The sequence below is a fragment of the Petaurus breviceps genome, unplaced genomic scaffold (genome assembly GCF_028583685.1).
Source record: "Petaurus breviceps papuanus isolate PSGF00001 unplaced genomic scaffold, PetGlider_PUasm1.0 90702, whole genome shotgun sequence".
NCBI classification, from domain to species: domain Eukaryota; kingdom Metazoa; phylum Chordata; class Mammalia; order Diprotodontia; family Petauridae; genus Petaurus; species Petaurus breviceps.
The window spans coordinates 7,546,650-7,564,105 of record NW_027187317.1 but is presented as its reverse complement, the minus strand read 5'-3'; the positions used below and the strand labels follow the sequence as shown (position 1 = coordinate 7,564,105).

The 17,456-nt window shown below is 34.4% G+C and overlaps 1 protein-coding gene across 1 annotated transcript in view; it reads right to left on the bottom strand.

Annotated features, from left to right (window-relative positions):
• The window catches only part of USH2A (usherin), a 1,033,591-nt gene that overhangs the window by 334,447 nt on the left and 681,688 nt on the right, over positions 1-17,456 (bottom strand). Inside the window, exon 43 of the mRNA XM_069066041.1 lies at positions 14,860-14,982. Within this exon, the coding sequence (XP_068922142.1) occupies positions 14,860-14,982 (123 nt within the window). The remainder of the gene's footprint in view (positions 1-14,859; positions 14,983-17,456) is intronic.

Below are 17,456 nucleotides of genomic sequence, written 5' to 3'. Positions count from 1 at the left end.
CAATCTTATGCAAAATTTCAGTATCTACCTCAACTATGTCTTAAATTTCCACTTGAGACTATTGCAGGTGCATTTAAAGATGTAGCCCTGTTGTAATTATACTCGTTCTCCCCAAATATCTAATGACTTTCTAGTTGATGCAATATTTCCTCTTTTTACTTCCTTTTTAGCCTCTCTCCCCTCTTGGTTTTGTATATTATCAAGAAGTCCTTTGACATGACTAATACAACTGTAAGAAGCTTTTGTTATAACAGTAATGACCACCACCAATAATAAATTGCCCTCCTTATGCCACCAATGTAGCTGGCACTTAAACCAGACTTTTTCAATAGTGGGGATGGATTTGTGCTGATCCATCTAAACACTCTCACCCATACCCCCATGTGACCAATGGTATTCAGTTGAATGTTAGATAGCCAGGGTTAAGAGTACAATCTGTGACCATGGAACAGAATGAAGCTAATGGCTCTTATGGGAATTGAACTCATGACCTTGGCTTCATTAGTACATTCCCTGTGTAAAAGACCAATACTTGTGCTTTACTTTGCGAGAATAAGATCCCCAACTCATTTTGTGGCAATATTTGTAATTTATACTTAGCTTAATTATTGGCCTATACATTTAAGAAATTATATTCTCACAGTTATAAGACATTAATGAAAATGGACACTATTTCTGTACTTCCTTTCTGCAAGTTAAATTAATATCAACAGGGGAACTAAAAATGCGAAATTTTTAATAGCCTCTCTAGGGCTTGACTTTTCTGCTATGATGCCTTCTGTGATTTCACCATTATTTAGTCATGGTAAGCATATGATTTAGGAACCCATGTGTGAAACTATGGCCACAAATATAGAAGCAAATTGACCAACTAGTTTGCAGGATGATTTGATAGAAGAATTCACCAACCATCTAATCTAACCCCTTGATTTTATAAAGCAACTAAGGTGTGGGCAGGTCAAGTGACTTGCCCAATGGGAGAGCTAATTAGTGGGAGAGTTTGCCTCAGTCTCTCCTGGTTCCCAGTCGGGGTGTGTTTCCACCACAATACTTCAGATGAACTAATTAAAAGGAACACAATTTGCATTCTTCATTTTATGTCATACATTTTTCTGGTTGCTTTTCTCCAGGCATTCTTTCAGGTTATATATCAAATTGTGTATATCAGATAATAACTCTTGCACTGACTTTTTATTTTTCCTGTAAAACAAGTTTTTCCCCCAAGAATATGTTCAAATTCTCCTTATTATGTCTACAATATTTCCATTTCTTTTGAAATGATTCTTTATATTTTTAAAGCATTACTTTCACTAATCCACTTGTGCAAGGTTGTAATTATGTACCTTAAGAGTTTTCCAACTCCTCCCAAAATATAGTTATTTACTTTTTGTTTGTTGATTTCTCTATCTATATTGTTATTATATAATATATCAATACATATTCTATATTTATAGTGCATATTCTATATATTAGATAGAAGTAAAGGTTAAGTACTGTTTAAAAAAGAATAGGTTCCCATATGAAACATTTTCATTAACTCAGAGAAACAAATATTTTGTTTTTGTAGTGAAACAAAAGTAATGATTAATCATTTCATAGAATAAAATTCATACTTAATCTTATTAGCAATGACCAATATTTCATTTAATTCCTTCTACAAGTTTTCCCCCCAGCAAGTTAGATATGTTATACTATCATAGAATTAAGCCTGAGGGAGAACCTAGAGATCATCTGGTCAAATCCATATTTTACAAATGAAGGCATTGAGACACAGAGCAGTTAAGTGACTAAAGGCCAGAAATGAGTACAACTTGGTTTAAATATTCTCAAAAATAACTAAAAGTTGGAAGGGAACTTTTAAGATCAGTACATTCATCCTTTAGATTACCCAGGGGTGGGGAACCTGTAGCCTCAAAGCCACATGTGATCCTCCCCTCTAGACCCTCAAGTCTTTGACTGAATCCAAACTTCATAGAACAAATCCCCTTAATAAAAGGATTTGTTCTGTAAAACTTTGACTCAGTCAAAAGAACACATGTTACTCTCCTACTCAACAAACCTCAATGGCTCTCTATTGCTTATAGGACCAAGAAAGCCACATGTAGACTCCAGGCTACAGGTTCCCCACCCCTGGATTAGACCTTCAAGATGGTATAAATCAACTGTTCCATAATAAAAATAACTTATTTGCATAAATACTTTAGGGATTATGTGTATTTTTATTTGAGCCTTTCTTTCAGATCCCCTACAAGTACAGAGGAAAACTTTTCCTAAGCAAGGAGAGTCTAGTTCCAAATCAGAATCTAATAGGCAAGGGGGTAAACCAGGGAAGTAGCCAAGTTAGGAACTAGAGTCTCAGAAATTTCAATATCCTAATAGTGAAACAGAAATACCAAGCTGGAAGACATAGAGCCTGGCACATAGTAAGTGCTCAATAAATGTTTGTTGACTGATGTTGAGAAGGATATAAGCCAAAAGGGGATACATAAAAACTAGAGGCATATTGCCAATCATTTCACTGAAATACTATTTGATCCAGTCTTATACCTTTCCAAGCTCTGGTCTTTTATTCTCAATCAATTGACAAGTATTGATAAAGTACATTCTTGGGTCAATCACTGTGCCAGAGATAAAAATGCAAAGAATTGAACAGTCCCCACTCTCAAAGAGCTTATATTCTGTCAGGAGTGGTAACCAGTGTATGTGTATGTATAAATAGGTCAAATTTAAAGAAAATAACTGTACAATAGTTAAATGCAAGGTAGCTTGTCTGGAGACATTAGCAGAAAAACCTTCTTTTTGAAGATAGTGTCTGAGTTTCACTTAAAGGAAGACAGGAAAGCTATGAGGTAGAGTTGAGGAAGGAGTTCATTCCAGGCACAGGGATGGGTGGGGGGAGCAGCCATTGAAAAAATACATACAGGAGACAGAATGGTGTGTATGGAAAATAAAGAAGGTCAGTTTGATAGGATGATGGTATTTCTTGAAGAGGACATGAAAGAAGACTAGAATAATAGGTCACTATTAGATTGTGAAGGACCTTAAATGCTAAGCAAAGAGATTTGTATTTTACCTTCTAATTTAGAGGTATTAAATATACCTCTTACAGCACTTTTGAGTCTGGCCTGAACCAGGTTAAAATGTGTTTGGGAAATATTTAACAAAATAAATTAAAAAATAAAGCATAGATAATATTTCTAAGTTAATATGCAGCTTGTAGCTTATATATAATTTAGCCACCCTGTTTTGAGACCATTGCTACAAGCAATAGAGAGCCATTGAGATTTGTTGAGTAGGAGAGTAAAAATTGAGTTGAATGAAAATTTCTTTGGAAGCTATAAGAAGAATAGATTCAAATGAGGATAGATTTGAAGGAAGGAGATCCATTCAGAGGCCATTTCAACTAAGGTGGTAGCTAAGTTAGTAGAGATAAGGGGTCAAATATAAGACACTTTGTGAAGGTAAAAATGTCAAGATTTGGCAATTATTTGAAATGAAGTGAAGATGCATGAGGACCTGGGAATAACACCAAGGTTATAAACTTGGGAGACTGGAAGAAAGATGATGTCTTTAACTGAAGTGGGAATGTTTGGAAGAAGGATGGGGAAGGGAATTACATTTTGTACATTTACATTTTGAGATATCCCTAGGATATCTAGTTTGAAATGTGCAGTAGGCCATTGGTAATATGGAATTGATAAAGAAGAACTAGCTATACGGATCTGTGAGTCATCTGCACAAAAAAATTAATTAAATCCATGAGGTTACAAAGAGAAGAGCATAAAGAGAGATGAAAAGAGTGCCCAGGACAGAGTCCTGGGGAATAACCACAGTAAGAGAATATAATACAGATGATGTACTAGCAAAGGAGACTAAGAAAAAATCAGGTATTAGTTCATTTTGAAATCTTTGAGCTTAGTTTTTTTTTTTTTTGCTATAATGTCCTAGCCTGAGATTATACCTGAAATCCACTGGGCTTTTCGATCTTTGCATGGCTCTATTGACAATGCTGCAATAATTAACATTTATTCCTTTTAGGATATTTAATTGAATCTCAACAGAACCACAGAATTTAAGTGTATAAAGGAATCATAGGGACCATTTGACTTAATGAACAAGAATCCACTCTACTACATGGCTCACAATCCACCCTTTGCTTGAAAATCTCTAGTGGATATTGATTAGAGAAATGCAGATTAAAATAACAGTGAGGTACCATCTCACACTTATCGGAAATTACAGATGTTGGATGGGATGAAAGAAAATAGGTAGACTAATAAGCTGAAACTTGCGTATATAGTCTTTGGCCCAGCAATACCAATTTGGGTCTGCCTCCCAAAGAAAACAAAGAGAAAGGAAGAGAACCTATATGTATAAAAACATTTATAGCATGTCTTTTTTTGGTGGCAAAGATTTAGAAATTGAAGGGATGCTCATTAATTGTGCAATGGCTAAAGGGGCTGTAGAATATGATTGTGATTTATTACCATGTACAAATGTGCTATAAGAAATGACAAAGGGGGTGGTTTCAGTAAAACATGGTAAGAATTGTATGAACTGATGCAAAGTAAAATGAGAAAAACCAGGAGATCACAGTGCATACATAGTAAGAGCAATACTGCAATGATGACAAACTGTGAAAGACTTGAATACTCTGATCAATATAATAATGTGAAACAATTACAAAGAGCTCATGATGAAAAAAAAAATGTCGTCTGCCTCCAGAGAGAGAACTGATGAACTCTGAGTTCAAAATGAAGCAAACTTTTCTTTCTTTATCTTGCTTTTTTGAAATACAACTAATAGGAAAGTATGTTTTGCATGATTTCACATGTATAATTGATATCACATTGCTTGTTTCTCTTTGGGTTGGGAGAAGGTGGGAGGGAGAGAGGAAGAGAATTTGGAACTCAAAATTTAAAAGAAAAGAATGTTAATTAAATAATCAATTAAATAAAAAAAGAAAATAGTGAGGGGGACTATATCATATCCCAAAACAACCAATTCTACTGATAGCTTTAATTATTGGGAAAATGTTCCTTCTCTATATCTAAAACAGCATTATAAAAGGTTTCCAACACTTAAAGTGAGGTTTGGTGAAGAGTGGATGATTTCATTGTTAAATTATAATGGGTTATTATAAATTACTATATGTAATTATTTGCCAGCAAAACTGAGAATTTAAAGGAAATAGATGACCATGTGCAAACATATCATAACCAACCCACTCTTAGAAAGATAAATTAAATACAGCATAAATAAACTAACAAAGGGGAGAATCTTGTCCAGATAGATTCATAAGTAAAAATCAAACATCTAAGGAACAATTAATATATATGTTAATAAACTTATTCTAAATAGTTGAAAAAGAAACATTATACCAAATGCCTTTCATGAGACAAATATAATCCTCATACATAAGAATGGAGGAATAAAACAGAATGAGAGATTTATGGAACAGAATTGCTAATGAATTTTAATGTAAAATTCTGGATAAAATACTAATATAATACATTTAAAAGTATTCACTATAACCAAGTTGGAATTATGTAAGAGATAAAAGTATGGTTTAGTATTAAGGAAACAATTATCATATGTTCATATAAACTTCTTAGCAAGCTTATAATTATATCAACAGACACACACAAAAAAACATCTAAAATGCTTCATTTATCCCAGAACTCTAAAAACATAGTCATCTAAGCATTTCCTTTAGATAAGATAAAAGCATATCCCAAACTGAAAGCTAGGATTATTGGTAATGGAAAAATATTAGAAACTTATCCAGTAGCTGTCAGGATAAAGCAAGGATATCTTCTTTCCTGGTTATTGTATGAGTTTAGAAATGGACAGTAACAGGGGAAAACTTAATGTAAAATAATTAAAGGTATAGTCATCAACAAAGCACAACATTATACCTATTTACAAAAGGCAAAACCATTAGTGTTAACTCAGAAAGCTCCAAAAAACATCAAATAAACTAGCATGATTAGTAGTTTTAATAAAGTTGTATAAAAATAATTCTTCAAAACTTGTAAACATTTTTATATGATAATAACACAAAAGTAGAAAATGATTGGAAAGAGAAATTTTATTCAAAGTAACTTCAAAATAAATTCTGGGTCAACCTAGCAAAACACACTTAAGCTGCGTAAATATGACTACAAAATACTCTTTACAGAAAAAAGAAGTTGAAGCAGAAATTATAGGAATATTACTGCTCATGGACATGCCATGCTAAAATAAGAAAACTAGTGATATTACCTAAGTTAATTTACAGTTTTATATATCAGATTATGAAGGCATCATTTTATAAGACTAGACAAAATATTAAAAAAAATCATTTGGAGAAAAAAAGGTATAGACACTCAAGAAAAGAATAAAAATTTTAAATTAAGGGAAAAATAAACTTTCTAGACTTTGAAATATATTAAAACTAGTACTGATTTTCAAAAGAAAAACTTAGATCATGGAAGAAACTAGAAAAGCAAGAATTAGTAACAGTTTTTCTTAGTAACTCTGTGCTCAGTAAAACTCATAAACTACTAGGAAGAAAAAATCTCTGTATTTGAACAGAACCTCCGGTTAAAAAAGAAAGGAATTTGTCAGAAAAAAAGAAGTCAGACTTACCACACTAAGTTCCTTTTGTGTTTGTATGTCTTTGTGTATGTATATATATATACACACACACACACATATATATATGTGTGTATGTTTTGGAATGTGGGGAAGTAGCATCTGAATTTGTGATTTATGAGTCATATTATTGAAGGCAACTCTTACAGTAATTATTTATTTTTACCATGAGGATATATATATATATATATGTATATATATACACATACATATGTGTGTATATACACATACATATATATTTACATTTTGAGTTCCAAGTTCTCTCCCTCCCTTTAACCCTTTTCCCACTCACTGAGAAAGCAAGAAACACTATCTCTCACAGTTGTGAAGTCAGGCAAAATATATTTCCATATTAGTCATGTTGGAAAAAAGCAAGAAAAGTAAAGAGAAAAAAATACATTTCTATCACCAGTTCTCTCTCTGAAAGTGAATAGCATTTTTTTTTTCATCATAAGTCCTTTGGAATCATCTTGGATCGTTGTATTGGTCAGAGTAGCTAATTTTTCACTGTTGACTATCATTACAATATTGTCATTACTTTATATAGTGTTCTCTTGATTTTGCTCACTTCACTTTCATCATTTCATATAAGTCTTCCCAGGTTTTTCTGAAACCAGCCTGGTCATCACTTCTTATAGAACAATAGTATTAAATCACAAACATATACCAGTTTGTTCAGCCATTGTCCAATGAATAGAATCCTCTTGATTTCCAATACTTTGTCATAACAATAAGATCTGCTAACAATATTTTTGTACATAGAGATCCTTTAGAAGAGAACCCTTAAGGTAGAAACTCCTATCTCTAATGCAGTTCAGCAACTTGTCCATCTAATACTTGGTCTTAGAGAGTTGTCTGGGACCTTGAAGGTTCCAATGACTTATCCGTGGTCATGGGATTTTTATGCATTACAGGAAGGACTTGAACCCAGTTTTCCTTACCCCCCCCAAAAAAAAACCAAAAACCCTCTCTTTTCTAGGCCAAGCTGACTCTCCCCAAATGGATATGTTGCTTGATTTTAAAGTGTCACATCATTAAAAAAAATAAAAATAGAGAATGGAAGGAAATGTCTTTTACAACTACAGCTAGCAAAATTTCTGAATTCAACAAGGGACAGAGGTAATTATGTAAAAGAAAATAATTTCAGTTTGATAAGATTTTAAAAGCTTTTGTTCAAACATAAGAAATGTAACTAGTAAAGGAAGAGAAATTATCAACTGCAGAAAAAATTACTTCAAATATTTCTGACAAAGTCTGATATGCAAAATATGTAGGCAGTTAACACAATCGTGTGAATGGTTTTCCAAATAATAATTGAAAGTTATCAATAACTTTGTAAGTGGCTAATGCAAATCACTGAGACAAAAATTAAAATAATCATAATTTTTACCTCAAACTCAGAAAATGGGCAAAAATCACAATGCTAGAGGAATTATAAGAAAGCAGACACACTAATATACTATTGACAGAACAGTGAATTGGTCCAACAACTGTAGAAAACAATTCAGAATTATGCTATGAAAGTGAGTAAAATGTCTTTGATTCAGAAATTCCACTATTGAACACATACTCCAAGAAGATCAAAGTCAGAGTTACTAGATGTATCAAAATACTTACAGCAATGTTCTTTTGGTTACAAAGAAGTGAGAAAAATCAGGTAACCATCAACTGGGGCCTAAATAAATAAATTGTGATATTTAAATTTAATGGAACATGATCATCACTTAGTGATGAACATGAAGAATTTGTAGAAGCAGGAAGCTTGCATCCATCAACTGATCAGGGGTAGTCATTGTGTGGATTGATTTTTTTAAACAGTTTTCTTTGTTACAATGCAAAACCTCATTGAGTTTGTGAGTATGTGAGGAATCAAGGAATTATTATGAGGTAAAAACTAAAGACATCAATGAAATTCACTATCATGAAAAAAGAAATATTACATAGGTGTATTCTGAATTCTTTTATTAATTTCTGTTCCTAAAAATTGAGACTGCTGATTTTGAAAAAGAGGTAATAGAGTATTATATTTTAAAGATTCTTTAATGTTTCTCTCCTTACCCTATTGATCCTTTAGAAAGGAACCCTTAAGGTAGAAACTTACGTTACCCTATTGGTATTGCATTTGTCATGCATTTGTATTTGTTCTTCTAGTCTATCAAATCTGAAACTAATATGTTGCCATTTTTGTTATTACTACATGATATGTGGTCTTTCAGTGTTGAAACAGCAAATGCTATGGCAGGAAAAAAATAGAAGATCAAAATTTGTTGTCTTCTATGATGAAATAAAGATCTTATCCACTAAAAGGCAAATTCTTCAAAACTGAAGTGGAATATGATGGTTTACAACATGAATTCTATCTGTTAAGATCTAGGCCACTGAAAATAAATGCAAAGCAAAAATACCATCTGTGCCTATATCAATATCAGGAAATTGTGAAATGGATATGGCCTTCCCTCTCAATCTCCCCTTCTGTTGAAACAAATTCTCCCTTTTTAATGTGGGAGGATGCTTTAAAAAATCCTATCAGTAATCAAGATGGGGAAGGAGGTGGGAAGAACTTTCATTTTTGCTAATCTTCCAGAGATGTATATGTAATTGTACCTTATAAATTATTTCTTCAACATCATGCAAACACTTTCCATGGTACCAATTCATTTTTAAATGTATTATGAAGCAAACTATTTCTGCTGTGTAGCCTAATTTCATGATACTAAAAAGGAGTGCCCATTTTGTTACCTGGAACTAAAATTATATTGACATTACTATTGCCCCAAATAACCAGGCTATCTTCCAAAGATTTAAATATATTTCTTATAATGAAACTGTGATTAAATAGAATTCATTGTTGCAATAATTAAGTTTTCTTTACATTCTAGGATTTATGTTTAGATAGGTTAGTGACTTGATTTTCAAAAAGTACTACTTTTTAAATGAAGGAAATATTTATTTTTATTTTTCTTCATTTAAAGATAATGCTACTAAAGTTTCTTTGCAAGAGCATTTTTGAATATAGTACAGTAATAACCAGTGGCATTAAAAACTAAACTTTTTCAGAAAATTATACATGATTGAAAAGGGTAGCAACTATGGCACATTTCATGATGCTACTTCAATGACAAGTAAGCTATCAAAATTGTAAGCTCTGTGTTTCCCCCACTGAAACAACAGATTATAAGAGTGTATTCCCTATCCTTTATTCTGCCTTAGTTTGTGAATGAAATCCAGAAAGAAATAGTACTCTTTTATCCTTTTCCTCCTCTATCCTATATTTTTTTCTATCTGATGACCCAGAAACGGAGGCAGTAAGTAGGTAATGCTGAAAAGCCTAAAGATTGATTGATAACTGAAATTGAGGTAGTTCCTGCCATCTTGTCAAGCCCTTCATGACAGGGGTTTCATGACTCACATAGGGCAGAGCCATGCAACAGCAGCACGTTTACCAGATTTTCCAAGTGATGAAAATGTCAGGAAATCCAAAGTTATGGTTCCCCCAACAACCATAACTTGGCCACATTGCACAGAGTTATTAAGGGAGAAAAGTTAGAACCTGACAGGTAGCATAAACCTATGGTTACACTGGGGCTGTGTCTACACATACAAAGAGAAATAGAGTTTTGAGGTCATTATCAAGATAATTCAAGGAGAAAATCTCCTTTTGTCAAAAATAGCCATGTAACTAAAGGAGAAGGTTTTAAAATTTTGTTTTGCTATTGTTTCTGATGGATTATTCAGGCAACCACTCACTTTCCCACCTAATATATGTCATTATTACCTGAAAAAAATTGAACAGGAATACTCTGAAGTTCACAATTTCATTAGTTCAAAAGGATAGATTGGGTTAGTCCATGTGTATAGACATTTCTTTGTGCACAGACTTCTATGTGTACAGACACTGTATAGCAAGAAGAAGCCTTGATTTGGAGTGCAAAGAATCTGACTTTAAATGCAGTTTCTGTCATTTGCTACCTAGGTGACTTGGGCAGCCACTTAGTCTCTCTGGGAGTCAGTTTCCTTATCAAAAATTTGAGGGGTTGAACTATATTAGATGGTCCTCAAAGTTCCTTCTAGTTCTAAATCTGTGATTCTAAGAAAAGCAAGCTGTTAGAGAAATTGGTCCCAACATATATCTACTGCTTTCAAAGAAATACCCATTTGAAAATTTAAACTCCATACTTTTATATTCCATCTGGGAGAGCAACTCCAACCTCATCAAAATAATCACACACCTTGGAGGCAGCTAGGTGGTACAGGGGTTTGAGTATCGAACTTGGAGTCAGGAAGACCTCTGTAGTGCTTTTTCTTTAAAATCTTGTAATGTATACTACTGAACCCTGAGAGCCAGAAACTTAACTTTAGTATTGGTTCTGTTACTCATTACCTTTGAGATCTTAGGCAAGTAATTTAACTTCTTTTCATGAACTCATCTGTAAAATGAGGCTGGTAGGTTTCATGATCTCTAAAGCCCCTCTAGCTCTAAAATCCTAGGATCACTGAACAGCCATTATTCCCATTCCTCTTTCTTCACTATTATCTCAGTTCAATTAAATAGCTGTTGGCTCTCAGCAGGCAGCACCACCACCTCAACTTTTCTAAGAAGTCCCAGGATAGCTCTGTCTATGTATTTCTTAGATGTAGGAAAATTTGCTTACATTGACCAACGGAGAATTATACCCTACAAATAACATGTCACTTCAATCTATTATAGAATATAAAATGGATAATTTTGATTACATTAAGTTATAAAGGTTTTACACAAACAAAACCAATGCAACCAAGATCAGAAGGAAAGCCGAAAACAGGAGGAATTTTTTATAACAAGTTTCTCTGATAAAGGCCTCATTTCTCAAATGTATAAAGAATTGAGTAAATTTATAAGAATACAAATCATTCCCCAATTGAAAAACAGTCAAAGATATGAATAGGCAGTTTTGGGGTGAAAATCAAAGCTATCCATAGTCATATGAAAAATCATTACTCCAAATCACTACTGATGAGAGAAAGACAAAACAACTCTGAAGTACCACCTCGTACCTATCAGATTGGATAATATGACAGAAAAGGAAATTGACAAATAATGTAGGGGATGTGGGAAAATTGGGACACTAATGCACAGTTGGTGGATTTGTGAACTGATCCAACCATTGTAGAGAGCAATTTGGAAGTATGCCCAAAAGGACCATAAAACTGCATTTACCTTTTGACCCAGTAGTACTACTACTAGTCTGTATCTCAAAGAGATCAAAGGAAAAGAATCTATATGTGCAAAGATATTTATGGCAGTTCTTTTTATGGTAGCAACAACTGGTAATTGAAGAGAGGACCATCAACTGAGGAATGGCTAAACAAGTTGTGGTATATGATTATGATGAAATACAGTTGTGCTATAAGAAATAATTATCAGGGTAGTTTCAGGAAAAACCTGGGAAGATTTATATGAATTAATACATAGTGAAGTGAGCAGAACCAGGACAACATTATAGATAGTAAAAGCAATATTTTACAACAATAAATTCAGAATGACTTAGTTATTCTCAGCAATATAATGACAATTCTGAAGGATTTATGATGAAAAATGCTATCCACTTCCAGAGAAAGAATTGATGGAATATGAATGCAGATCACAGCACATTTTTTTAAACTTTCCTTGTTTCTCTTATTTTTTGGTCTGTTTTCTTTTGCAACATGGCTAATATGGAAATACATTTTGCCTGACTGCACATAAAGAATCTGTAGCAAATTGCTTGCCTTCACAATGAAGGGGTAGGGGAAGGGAGAAGGGAGAGAATTTGGAACTCATTTTAAAAAATTAATGTAAAAATTGTTTTTACATATAATCAAGAAAAATTAAATTATAAAAATTTCTTGGCTTAACATCCAAGTGTTTCTGAAATTAGGGGCTATCCATACCTTTCCAGTGTCATATAAAAGGAGTAGCATACATCCCACTGTTGAGCATACTTTGTTTGGCCCTGTAGGGCATGACACAGGGATTTTGGCCCCTCACTAAAGAACATAGACAGCCTAGGTACCTTCTCCACCTCATAGAGTGATTTATGAAAAATGCCAGCAGATCTTTAAAAAAGAGTGAATCTGACCTTAAGCACTTGCTCTTTCTGTCTATAGAATTCATGGGAATTCAGGAAGTCTTTATCTTGGACTTCTTCCCAACTCCTCTACACCTGTCATAGCTATTTGCATAAGGCAACTGGAACAACTCATGTTTAGGCCAGATTTAATCCTCAGTCTCCAGCCTGCCTTTTCTGTTTCTTTCCATGAGTTTAGCTGATGAAACTGCCAACTTGAAAGATGAACTTCTGTGGCTATCTTGTTTATTTGGGAAATCCTACTTTTCTCAATGCTAGCTAAACAGTAGGAGGTACTCCATACAACTACCACAGTGCTTTTTAGAGGAGATGATCATTGGCAGGAGAATGAGCCCAAGCCCTAGCCTGAACCTCAATGGATTTGATCAGGCAATAAAAAGCCAAGGTAAAGGTTAAATGGCTGTTAAGACACTTATAAAATGTTTAATATTTTGGTATGTTAAGTATCAAACTCCCAGAAGAGAATACTTTCCATTGTAATACATGCTTCCCTGGAAAATGTAATAAATGACTCAAAATGCATTTTTCAAAAGGAATGAATATGATTCCTTGAGGGTAAGTGTGATATAAAATGGAAAGAAGAGTAGAATGCTGGCCAGAAGATATGAATCTGACATCTGCTCCCACTGCTGACTAACTGTGGCCAAGTTACCAAGCCTTTCTGATTCTCTAACTTTATTTATAAAGTAAGTATAAATCATTTAATGGAGATTACTGTGAGGATCCATAAGTCAGTCAACAAGCATTTATTAAACACATAATACAGGCCAGGCCTGGTGAAAAGCACTGGGAATACAAAGAAAAGGTGAAAAAAAGAGTTCTTTGTCTCAAGAAGCTAATATAATGAGGAAGATAACGTTTAATTAACTACGAATTTACAAGATACATAGAGTGGAAATGGAAGGTAATCTCAGAGGAAAGGCAAAAGCAGGAAAAGGGGTATGCTGTGTGTAAGGGGGGCTGTAGACTAAGGAAGGTCTCTTCCTGAATGTGGAATTTGAACTGTATTTGAAGAAATGCAGAAGTTAAGGTGGAGGTGACTAGGGAGGATATTTCAAGAATAGGGTACCTAGCCACTATGGGAACGAGGTGGCACAGTGGATAGAGCACTGGGCTTGGAATTAGGAAGACTCATCTTCATGAGTTCAAATCTGGCCTCAGATTTACTTACTAGCTGTGTGACCCTGGGAAATTTACTTAACCCTATTTGCTTCTGTTCCTCACCTATAAAATGAGCTGAACAAGAAAATGGCAAGCTACTCAAGTATATCTGCCAAGAAAACCCCAAATGGGGTTATAAAGAGTAGGGCACAACTGGAATAATTCACCAACACAGAGCCTGTTAAAACAGATATTGGGGAGAAGTTTTTTTTGCAAGAAGATTGGAAAGGTGGGAAATACCTAGGTTGTGAGGAATTTTAAACGCCAAACAGATGATTTTCTTTGGAGGGGGCAAGGAAGGGCAATTGGGATTAAGTGACTTCCCCAAGGTCACACGGCTAGTAAGAGTTAAGTGGCTGAGGCCACATTTGAACTCAGGTCCTCCTGACTCCAAGGCCAGTGCTCTATTCACTGTGCCACCTAGCCTCCCCAGATGGTTTTTATATTACCAAACTTCTCTGGTTCTTCATCTTCATCTGTAAAATGGAAATCATTTTGTTACAATTACCATAAGAATCAAACAAAACAGAACATGATAACTGTTTTGCAAAATGCTTTACACAAAAGGGAGTATTTTGATTACTGCTGCTATGATTGTTATTGCTGCTACTGAAGTATTTCTCCAACCCACCCTGTGCTGTAACACTGTCAAAGTTCCCTCTTGAATAATGCATCTCTGTAGAGAGTATCTGGCTGCAAGAGAAGATACTGACATCATCCAAAGGCTAGCTGCAAAACATTTTTAATGTTTTTAAATGTGCAGTTCAGAGTGACGAACAATTACCCTTCTGACTGTTGCAGTACAATGATTAATGCTGTGGATGAGAACAGAACATGTTTTTATTACATAACTGATAATCTGATCACACAACAGAGACACAAAGAACACTCTGAACTATTGAATACACCCTAAACAAAATGCCAGCGTTGGTTTTTATAGTTTGTGTAATCTCACCTGCTAAGACCCTTATCTTCGTAAAACCGCTGAGTTCCTGAGTAAATAGTGCGCCACAGATTTAAATCTTCAGGGGGATTTGATGCAAGTGGTTGCTGGATTTTACGTCTCAGAAGCTCATATCTAACACAAAAGACAAGCAGAACACTGGGATTATCTCAACTAATGTTATTACCAAAATTCAGGTTGGTGTGTATGTGTGTGTGTGTGTGTGTGTATTTAAGGAAAACATATCATTTTGTTCTTATAGCTCCCAACTTTCACAGAGAAGAATTTGGGGGGGGGGTGAGGGGGCTGGTGTTAGGCTTTTAGTCAATTATTTAAAAAAAACTGCAAGAAAAGGTGAGAGAAGAATTTAACTTTTTTTAGTTCTCAACAAGCTCATCATTTTGGAAACCTTTTGGCATAATCAGATTTGCCAAATGCTGGTGTCATCTGCAATTTCAATAGACAAAATTTTTTACAATTCATGATATAATATAATGGTTCTTGCCAAAACATACCCAATAATGAAAATATAGGGTGCCCTAAAAGTACTGATGTAATTTAAGCTATTAAAACTTCAAACTGCTCTAAAACTTGGGGGACAAACTGTATTTCCTACTATCAAAATATTATCTTCTATGGGTGAAGATCAGCTTTTGAAAACTTATTTTGAGGTGCCAGTCTGGTATAATGAAAAGAACACTGGCTATGTAGTTGAAACTCCACTTCTGATGATTATTATACGTGTGACTTTAGGCAAGTCATTTAACTTTCTTGGGTCCCAGTTTTCTTATTGGTGAAATGAGTAGTTTGGACCACAGGACCTCTAAGGTACCTGCTATCTAGACTCCATAATCTATGATACATGACCCAGACATTAGTCCTTAATATAGCAAATAAGAACATGAACTCTTTTTTTGTTGTCTATACTGCCTGTATTTTTCATGAGTTTTCTAAAATGCAAGAGCAGTAATAGTGATGGTTTTTGTATCCAGTTTTTAACCCTGAGTTTTTGCCAAACTTGTTACCCTTTTAACCCTAACTTTTCCCCAAAGTTACTATGTACAGAATCATAGAATTGCAGTTTTAAAGGACCTCAGAAACTGTCTAATATAACTCATACATGAGAAAAAAGGACTTCCCTACCACAAACTGACAAGTGACTTTTCCTTGGAGATCTTCAATGAAGGGAAATATACTTTGCATAAGCCACACTTTAGCTAGCTATAATTGTTAGGTAGTGTTTCCTAATTTGAAGGTTAAATTTGCCTCATCACAATTTCCCCTCAATGCTACCAGTTTTGCCTTTGGGGAGTAAGCACAACAATTTCAATCCTCTTCCCCTATTATCCCCTTCAATCCTTCAAATCCTTGAAGACACCTTCCTCCCTGCCTCCCATTACCTACACAAGTCTACTCCATGTTAAAATATCCCCAGTTCCTTAAAATGCTCCTCCTGTGTCATAAACTGAACTTCCTTTTACCATTTTGATCGCCCTTCTCTGGATATTCTCAAGATTAGCAATGTCCTTCCTCAACTGTGGCAACCAGAATTGAGCACAGTATACCAGTTGTGTTCTGATCAAGGAAGAATATATTGGAACTATAACTCCCTAATTCCTAAACATTCAAATTGCTCACACATTCAAATGGGCCTACATCCTCATCCAGTGGATAGTCCATCCAATGTTGTAGGTGACAACCTGTCTATTCCTTATCATCTCATTGTGACTCTTGTCTTCTAACTAGTTCCCCACAGGGCATCCACCTCTTAAATTGAGACTCTCTTCACTTTCTCCTAACATCATGAGGATCCCAGTGTACTCAGGCTGTCAAACAATTATCTCTAACTCTTGCCTTGTGACCAGCCTATCTTTCTTTTCAACCATACACTTCTCTGATGACACCTTTTAAATTGCCTCTTCTTTGGAGTTCTAGATTTGTAATGTGTTACAGGCTCCTCACACTTGGTATGAACCTCTCCATTGTAGTTAGTGCAATATTAATTTTTAGACACTGTTACTTAGAGAAAAATTCTGTGACTTGGAGTCATATAACTCTGGTAAATATTGGTATTAAAATATGGGCCTGCATTTAAAGGAAAAATTTAAGGTTATTCTAATAGTTTTATAATTTCTCAAAGGCAATCCATTACACTTTCCTCTTCTCATTTAATTTTATATAGGCAGTTTTTTTTTAGTGTTTGTGTACACACACATACACACTGATGAATGCACTCTGTAGATTGCCCAACTAATATAAAACTCCATACCAACACCTGAACAATATATATTTTTCATCCTCTTGATTTTCCTCTGTGGATGGTTACAGTATACATTTATGAGAAGTTATAGATTTTCATGTGGTTCTATAACATTGCCATACCACAATGTCATCCACAAAAAGCAGCATCTGGAGAGCTTTACCTTCTTTCTATACAAAATCCCTTTTTGGTATGGGCTCTGCATTAGATAACCTCAATGCCAGTGAAGCATATATCTCCCTGCTTTATACTTCATCTAATATGTATGAGTAGAGAGTCATAAAATAATGTTATTCATTTTAATATACCTTTCAAGAAATCTTGATGTATGAAATGGAGATAGCTTGTG